The sequence below is a fragment of the Hipposideros armiger genome, unplaced genomic scaffold (assembly GCF_001890085.2).
Source record: "Hipposideros armiger isolate ML-2016 unplaced genomic scaffold, ASM189008v1 scaffold_8, whole genome shotgun sequence".
Lineage (NCBI taxonomy): Eukaryota > Metazoa > Chordata > Mammalia > Chiroptera > Hipposideridae > Hipposideros > Hipposideros armiger.
In genome coordinates this window covers 7,651,021-7,660,683 of record NW_017731358.1, presented here as the reverse complement: position 1 = coordinate 7,660,683, position 9,663 = coordinate 7,651,021, and the positions used below count along the sequence as shown (strand labels likewise).

The 9,663-nt window shown below is 39.1% G+C and overlaps 2 protein-coding genes across 2 annotated transcripts in view; both read left to right on the top strand.

Annotated features, from left to right (window-relative positions):
• ARGFX (arginine-fifty homeobox) overlaps positions 1-659 on the top strand; it is a 10,561-nt gene extending 9,902 nt beyond the window's left edge. The window contains 3 exon segments of the mRNA XM_019650984.1: positions 83-479; positions 482-550; positions 553-659. Of these exon segments, the coding sequence (XP_019506529.1) occupies positions 83-479; positions 482-550; positions 553-659 (573 nt within the window).
• Positions 660-5,917: 5,258 nt separating this feature from the next.
• Positions 5,918-9,663, top strand: part of FBXO40 (F-box protein 40) — a 29,004-nt gene continuing 25,258 nt past the window's right edge. The window contains exons 1-2 of the mRNA XM_019652939.1: positions 5,918-6,237; positions 6,337-6,461. The gene's annotated coding sequence lies outside the window, so the exon portion shown is untranslated. The remainder of the gene's footprint in view (positions 6,238-6,336; positions 6,462-9,663) is intronic.

The following is a 9,663-nucleotide window of genomic DNA, read 5'->3' as shown; positions in this document are numbered from 1 at the left end:
TATAACTTGGCTTTTCTCACCCAGGAGATGCCTCAGACTTCTTCACTAAAGACCATAATCTCCCCTCTTTCTCAATTCCTAGACTTGGTTCAGGAACCGGCGAGTCCAATTGAGGAAGCAGCAGCAGCAACAGCTATCAGTAAAACAACCAAGCCAGGTTCTTCCAGCCCAGAACATGCTTACCTCACCCACAACATCCACCAGTCCTTATTCTTCTTTTCCTGTTCTTTCAGGTTTCTATAGCTCCCTTCCACCTCATCCCCTTGGCCCTTCCAATTGGGCCTGGGACTCTATCATCACTGAGAGTCCCATAAATGATGTCCAAATGCAAGGTCCTCAGTTGGAGACGCTAGTGGCCTCAGTTCCTGCTTTGTATGCTGATGCCTATGACATAGCCCAAATCATGAAACTGTACAGTTTTCCTGATGAGGATGAGCTATCTGACTCTTCTTTCCACTGCCTATATCAGTATCTCTCACCCCCAGGCCCCAGCTAGAAGAACAGCGTTCTTCTTTTAGCATCTTCAGTGGTCCAGCTGTGGGTCCATCTCCTGGCAAACCTCATCCAGTATGACCAGCTGAGGTTTTGTAGCCTACAGTCTAAGAGACAGCCCAGAATTTCAAAAGCCCTCCAGTATGATGGACTTTGGATTCCTCTGATCAAAATACTAATAAATACCAGATTATACAGAAAAAAGGATTGTCTTGCATCTTGTACATGCCTCTCTTCTTGCCTTTGTGTCTTAACCCAAAAATCCGGGTTGGTGTCGCTTTGATTTCCATGGAAATGTTATAGAAACTAGTTGTTTCCAAGTATAGCTCAATACTACACAATCAATCCCACAACTCTGCCTGGGAAGAGACCTGCCTAATCTCTAATGGCCAATTAGACTCCAAAAATTCCTCTTCCCCAAACTATCTTAGACTTTTGAAAAGAAGGTCAGCAGCCTTTTTATGGGAGCAGGTTATAAACTCATATTTTATTTCCAATATTTAGGTCTGGGGTTTTCTCTAGGGTACTTTCAGTCAAAATTTAAGGGGAAGTCACCATCACCATTAGTTTTAATATAGAATGAGTCTATATGTAGTAAGAAATGTAAGAACTAGTATAGGAAGAGATCATCTAGGAAAACAAGCAAAATCAATAGCCAAACTTTTAGACTGACAATTAAGCAAATTTTCCAGCTACATGATCAATCTACAAAATCAATAAATAGCATTTCTCAAAACCTATAATAAACACAGAATAAAATAAGTACCTCTCCACAAAATGTCTAGGAATTAACTAAGAAAAGACCTCTGTGGAGAAAACTTCAAAACTTGAAGGACATAAAAATTTTAGATAAAAGGCATTTGCAGCCATAAAATAATAAATTTTAAAGGGCTGAAATATAAGGTATGTTCCAAACATAATGGAGTGAAATTAGAAATCAATACCAGAAAAATTCATAAAATTAACAAATATATGGATATTAAAAAGCACACTACTAAATAACCAATGGGTAAAGAAGAAATCAGGAAAATCAGGAAATATTCAGATATGAACAAAAACAAAACTATAACATACCAAACTTATAGGATGAAAGTAAATCAGTGTTTAGAAGGAAATTTATATCTGCAAAAGCCTGTATTTCAAAAATAAGATCTCAAATCAATAACCTTTTTTAAAAAAATAGAATAGAAGCCAGCATAGTTATATTAATATCTATCAAATTAAACTGTAAGGCAAAACACTCTTGGAAGTAAAAGTACATTAGACAAGGACAAAAGGAACAATTTACCTGAAAGATATAATTCTGAATTTGTATACATTTAACAGCATATTCCAAAAACATATAAAACAAAAATTCACAAAATTCTTGGGGCAACTTAACAAATACATAATTATAGTGGAAGATTTTTGTTTTGTTTTGTTTTTAAGATTTTATTGGGGAATTGGGGGAAGGGGAACAGACAAGTTGCTGTCGTTTTGTTCTTCAGTCTAGTTGTGGAGGACGTTGCTTCACTGGCCCATGTTGGCACCATCATTGCGCTCTTCCCGGGTGAGGCAGATCAGTCACTGGCCTCTGACGGCCGCTTATGGTGGCTCTTGGCAGCTCATACCGGCCACCAGCTGCTCACGCTGACTGCCAGCCACTCACGCTGGTAGCTTATGGCAGCCTACTGCAGCAGGGGCTGCAGCCTATGCCGTCGCTAGTGACTCGCAGCAGCCCAACTCCAGGTCGAGCTGTTGTTCACCATCTTAGCTGTAGAGGGCAGTGTCACTGGCCCCATGTGGGATCCGAACCAGGGCCCTGCTGCTCAGAACTGGCATCCCAAGCCAGTTCTTAACCAACGTGCCACTCAGCCGGCCTGGAAGATTTTAGTATAACACTCAATAATTAATAGGTCAAATGGATAAATGTTTAGCATGGGTAGAGAAGATTTTAACTATACAATTAATAAGGTTGATCTGATAGAAGTATGTAGATTTCTGCATCCAACTGGAAAAGAATACACATTCTTTTCAAGCACATAATGTTCACATACTAGACCACAAAGCAAATCTTAAACTCGGATGAATCAATAACATACAAACACCATTATCTGATCATAAGAAAATTTAATTAGAAGAAGCCCCAACCTCTCCTTCCACTGAGAAATTTAAAAGTATATTTCTAAATAATGAATCAATCATGGAAGAAATTATAATGTGAATAATAAAAACTGAATCAGCATTTACTGACAGTAGTAGTTTACTAACAGGGACAGTAGCAGTAGCAGGTTTGCAGGTCAGGGTACCTATCACATTGTGGGTCATTGCAGAGCAATCCTGTAGGCATGACTGTAAACATTGGAGACAGACACAGGCACTTAGGCTGTGAAGTTTTTGTTTATTTTTTTCCCTTTTTATTTTTTAAATAGTCTTTATTTTTTAGAGCAGTTTTAGGTTCACAGCAAAATTGAGTGGAGGTACAGAAATTTCCCATATATGCCCTGCTCCTATATACACATAGCCTCCCCCATTAGCAACAATCTACACAAGAATGGTAAATTGTTACAACAGATGAACCTACATTGATATAGCAATCTCACCTAAAGCCCATAGTTTATATTAAGCCTCACTGTTGTGCATTACATTAATTTTTATAAATGTATAGTGACATGTATTCACTATTATAATACCCTACAGAATAGTTTCACTGCCCTAAGAATCCTCTGTGCTCCACCGACTTCTCCCTCCCTGTCCCCTAACCCCTGGCAATCAATGATCCTTTTACTGTCTCCATAGGTTTACCAGTAAATCAATAACTTTTCACCTTAAGAAACTAGAATAAGAAGAACAAACTAAGTCCGAAGCAAGCAGAAGGAAGGAAAGACTAGAGCAGGAAAAAAGAAATAGAGAATAAAAGAACAATAGAGAATATCAATAAAACCAAAAGCTACTTCCTTGAAAAGATCAACAAAATGACAAAACTTTAGCTAGATTCACACACACACACACACACACACACACACACACACACAACTCAAATTACTAAAATCAGAAATCTGAAATGAAAGATGGGACATAACTACCAACCTTACAAAAATAAAAAGCATTATAAAGGAATACTGAAAAACTGCATAAAAACTGCATATAAAAATGTATAATTTTTATAACAAATTAGATAGCTTAAATGAAATGGACAAAATCACAAAATCTTAGGAAGACTCAAAATATCAAATCTTACTCAATAAGAAATAGAAATGTTGTGAATAGAGCTTTAATAAGTAAAGAGATTGAGTTAGTGATTTAAAACTTCCCACAAAGAAAAGCCCAGGCCCAGATGGCATCACTGCTACATTTTACCAAATGTTTAAAGAGTTAACATCAATCCTTCACAAACTCTTCCATAAAATAGAAAAGAACATTTCCTACCTCATTCTACGAGACCAGTATTACCCTGATACCAAAACTGAACAGACATCAGTAAAATTACAGACTAATATCCCTTATGAATATAAATGCAAAAATCCTCAACAAATGCTAAAATACTGAATCCAGAAACATATGAAAAGCATTATATACCAGACTAAGGGGTTTATCCAGGAATGCAAGGTTAGTTCAACATACAAAAATCAATCAATGATATAGCATATTAATAGAATAAAGGACAAACACCACACGATCATTTCAATAGGCACAGAAACAGCATTTGAAAAAATTCCACACCCTTTCACGATAAAGGCATGCAACAGACTAGGTTAAACTATCAAAGTCCTTCAACTTGATAAAAACCATCTACAAAACATCCACAGGTAATATCATATTTAATAGTGAAAGACTAAATGCTTTCCTCCTAATATCAGGAATACAAATTAGGGATGGTCATTCTCACCACTCTTGTTCAACATAGTGCTAGAAGCTCTTGGCAGTGAAGGAAATTAGGCAAGAAAAGGTAATAGACTTCCAAATTTAAAAGGAAGAAGTAAAAATATCTCTATTCACACATGACATAACCTTGTAAAAGAAAATCCTAAAGAATCCATAAGAAAACTATTAGAACTAATAAGTTCAGCAAAGTTTCAGAATACAAGATCAATACACAAAATTTTTATAATTTCCAACTGCTCGTTGCTTACCCTGAGTAATTTTACTAACACAGTCACATATGCATGGAAGAATCCAGGGGAAACTGAAATTCAGTGTCTGTTAATTACAGCAGAATTTTGCACATCTATTGTTAGCCCATACATTCAAATAACAGCATTGTTGAGCACTTGGTACGTGCTAGACATCATTCGTGTGCATTACATATATTGATGTATTATGTTAGCTTTTCAACACAGGGTCACACTGAGTAGTGTCAGCCCTATTTCACAATTGGGAAAACTGAGGGAGAGAGTGGTTATGTAACTTGGTCAAAATCCTCCCTTATCCTCAGGGAATATGTTCTAAGACCCCAGTGGATGCCTGAAATGGCAGATAGTACCAATATATACTATAACAATACAAGCCTATATATACTACGTTTTTTCCTATACATACCTATGATAAAGTTTCATTTATAAATTAGTCACGGTAAGGGATTAACAAAAATAATAATAAAATAGAACAGTTATAACAATATGTTGCAATAAAAGTTATGTGAATGTGGTCTCTCAAAATATTTTATTGTACTGTACTCTCCTTTTCACTAAAGGAAGCACTTCACAGCTTCTCTTTGGCATGTCCAAAGTGCCAGCATCACTACTCTTGCACTTTGGGCCATTAGTAAGTAAAATAAGGGTGACTTGAACACAAGCACTGTGATACTGTGACAGTGATAACCAAGATGGCTACTAAGTGGCTAACGGGTGGTGTATGCAGTATCGTTATGCTGGACAAGGATGATTCACATTCCAAGCTGGACGGTGGAGCGAGACAGCACAAGATTTCAACATGCTACTCAGAACGGCGGTAATTTAAAACGTGTAAAGTGTTTATTTCTGGAATTTTCCATTTAATATTTCAGACTACAGTTGACCACAGGTAACTGAAACTGCAGAAAAAGAAACCATGGATAAGGGGGTCTACTCTACCTAGAAATTAGCAAAGCCAGAATTACATATTTCCTTTTCATTAGAAGATAGCTGAATGAACTCCTTTGAAGAGGATGAGATACAGAAGAGCACCAGACTGAGGGTGAGAATAACTGAGTCCTCTGGTTCTTCCACTAGCAAGCTGTGTGACTTTGGATAAACAATTTACCTTCTCTAAACCTCAGTCTTCTCATCTATAAAAAGAGGGAATTGAACTAAGCCATAGCTAAGCCTCCTGCCACCTATCTAATTCTCTCACATTGGACTCACTCTACGCTTGATTTATGAGTTACCAGCTCTCCCTTTTCCAACCACCCGGGAAAGAAGAAGGCCATGGGAGGACAGCCACTTACTTGTCACGACAAGAAATAGGAGAAACTGAAACCGGACCGCATGCCACTTGCACAAGTTGGGGCTTCAGCCAGCGATGGGCTTAGGTGAAAAGCATGGTTATAATTAGCGCAGCGGCCTGTCCCAAATGCTCCACCGGCCTCGGCGAGCACAGCTGGATCTGCCGATTGCACGCACAGAGGTCTGAGAGGCCTTGAAAATGATCCTTCTTAAAAGGATTTTCTACCTTCCTCGAGGGAAAGAAAACCCATTGATATAAAACCTCATTTCCCTTCGGGCTTCCCCTGCTAAATGCCACTCCCGTAGAGACCGACTGTTGATAAATACACGGGAAAGAAAAATCGTAAGCTGAGCCTGGTCACATTGCCTCTTGTGATATCGTTTTATTTTTAACTTCGAGACACTTGAACTATTTCTGTTGAAGTTTTCTCTCCTTTCCCAGCCTCCTCAACAGAATTCTGTCCTCTGTGCAGCTGCTGTACCTTCAGCCGCCTCCTGCCATTGATCGCTTGCTCACCGTCAGGGGAGGCAGGTGCCGCGGATGCTGACTCAGCCCGTGCCGTTCAGGTAAGCTTTTCAGAGGTGAGCAGGTGCACCAAGGGGACCGTTGGAATGGTGAACATGGAGACTGAGGCTGAGCTGCACATCACCTTTTTGCTCTGAGTAAGAGGGTTGTAATGCAAATTAGTTACATATGGTGGGGGGTGGGGAGAAGGTTAGCGCTGAGAACGAGACCTAGCTATGTGTAAATTCCTGTTTTGAATCTAAAAATCTTAGAGCAAGAAGAGAGTACCTACTTTCTGACAGCTTAGGATCTTACATCTACACTCAATGAGAGTGGCTGTGTGGTATCTCTAAAGTGACACAGTGGTGATGGAGGCGTCGCAGGCTTCAGGGGGAGGAGGTGATGTGGAAAAAGGTGGAAGGCCCAGAACCCCAAATTTCTAGTTTTTAAAGCCCAAATGCTGTGATCTTTTCACCAATCAGTATTTGCTTTAATTGCAAGACATTCTCATGTGGTTTAAATTCCATCCCCTGTAGGGGTGTAAATGTCTAATTACTACATTGTTTTGTACACCTGAAACTAATAAAAAGAAAATTCCATCCCCTGTGTCACACTACCAGTTAATGTAGCACAATTGTATTTATTGCATGTACTATTTAAACTCTGCCTGCAGAGTTTAGAACCTGTTTTGCCTAACAATATTCTCTAGCGATAGATACAGCTCTTTCCACCCCAGGGCTCTTGAATCTAAAATGCATCCTTGAACTAGAAGTGAAAGTATTTTACAAGTTGAAAAACTTATACAGGCTTTTGCACACAACCCAAAAATTATTACAGACTTGTAATTTGCACATCCAGAGGGACCAATGTAAAATGATTAATGATAATTGAGGTATCGAAAGCTTTAAAATGTAGATAGATTATTCCTAGCTTTTGGAATAAGTGCATAGAACTTAGCAGGAATAAGGGAGCAGTGCTTATTTTCTTGTTTTCCTTTGAGCTTTGCTTTGGTGTTCAGAGTTCAGCTAAGGACATCCTGGGGAGTGGCTTATGCAGCAAAAGGGATTCTGTACCCTCTGAACTTTGCAGTGTACATGCTAAAGCCACCAATGCCAAATTAACCCCACCAGACCGCTGTACTGATTTTTCAGTAATTTCTAATCATATCTTATCTAATCATATCTGTGTTGTGTGCGTGGAAAAGCACTCCTATTTTCTACAATGTCTCCAAGTTCCATCTTATTCTAACCACTTGTTTGCATGTAACTAACATTTTTCTATATCATGTTAGTTTTTTTCTCTTTAATGCTCAGGAGCCCAGGTGTAGGGGACAGTTAGGTTCAGGGCCTCAGGTCTGGTAGGGTTAAAGGAGATCTACCCAGATACCCTACATCCCAATTCCTTCCTGCCTGTCTCTGTAACCTCCAGGCGCATCCCATATCTCTGCTATAGATGTTTGGGTCATAATTATGCCTGTTTGCTAGGCCCAATTAAATACATTACATATAATATTCTAACTTCATTTAATTTTGTCAGGGTTTCCATGGCACCAAGGTCTTCAAGATGTATGNATGTTTTTAAGTTTAAACGTTCACCATATTATTTGATCACACCTCATATGTTCATAAGTGGCATTAGTCTATAGTTTTCTTTATAGTTTGTTTTTGCCTGGTTTTAGTACTGATGTTGTAGACTTCAAATACAAGAAGTGAGGCCCTAGTGAAAACCCTTCCTCCTTTTCTTAAATGGGCATATAACAAGAGAATTAGCACAGCATTGCCTTGAATTCTATAGCTTAACCTGTGTTTTTCTGTGGTCGTTTTAGTCAGGGTCAGCTGTTCTTTTAGCAAATTTTGATAATTGTATTTTCCTAGAAAATTTTTTTTCTCTCCATTGCCATTTTTAAAAAGATAGTCTATAATTTAATCATCCTCACATATTTAATTATGTCTCATTTCTTATGAATGTTTTCCCACAGAGCTTCAGAAAGCCTGGAAAGAAAGAAAAAAATTCACCAGAAGAGATAGACTGGTTTCCTGAATAAATAAGTGAAGAGAGGAAACCCATTTTGAAGAGTGTGTTTTATTTAGGTGCAGGGACATGAGGTTTCTTCCCAGTTTCTAAAAGAAACAAAGAGTGACAAACACTGGCCACTGTCCTGAGGCTAAGATAGGGTAGACAGACTGAGTGCCTATGAAAAAGGAGGGCAGGGCAAACTGAAAGTCAAGGGAGCCAGTTTCCTGAGCAAACAGACTGGGTACAGAGAAAATTGAAGAGGTAACATTTCCTAGCAAGGACAAACTAAATCTCAGACAACTGAGGACAGAGCACTGTTACATAGGTCTCAGGCTCCCAGAGTCAAGACCTGGGATCTATATGTCTTGGGTTTCAAGCTTACTTGGTGGAAAGCCATGGGAAATTCACAGCTATGGTTTGGGGGAAGTTTGGGGGAGAGGGGGTTGTGTTAGTGTAACCACTCCCTCTCCATCTCTGCTCTACAGCAATATGGAAGAAGCACCAAAAACGCACCTCATTCATGCACACGCAGCATGAAGAGTTGGAGGCTTTGTTTAGCCACACCATGTTTCCAGATAAAAATCTCCAGAAGGAACTCGCTTTGAAACTCAACTTACCAGAGTCAGCCATAAAGGTCTGTCTAATTGTCTTAACTGTGCTTGGTACTCCCATCCAAACCGCAATCCATCATTCAGCTTGGAAATTCCCTCTATAACACAATAGTAATTGCATTTCATTTATTGAGTACCTACTGTGTGCTAGTACTGAACTAGGCACATTACATATGTTGGCATCCCTATCATCCAGTTTAAAAGAAGAGGAAAATTGAGGTTTGGGGCAAAGTGACTGAGTCACAGAGTTAATAAGTAGTATAATTGGAATCAGCGCTCCAGAGGAATAGTGCTATAGAGCTCAAATAGAGGAAGGACCCTCATCCTGACATACTCCTCACTCTGGGTCTTCTCAAGTAAAATCCTGTAATCTGTTTGTTCACAACACTACCAACAAACAAATAACTCCCCCAACCTCTGTTAAGTCTGTTAAGGCCCCAAAGTTTTTTGGAGTATTCTTCACTGTAGAAGACTCCTAAATAATCCTTAAAAACCCTTCATTTCAAATTCTCTACCTCCCCATAGGTCCCTGAACTAGCTTCTCTAGAGCTCAGGACCCTTTCTCTGAACCCCCAACACAACCCTCTTTTCTTCTTCCTTCTCTGGGGTCCCAGTCCTGACCCCTCACTGTCCCCCC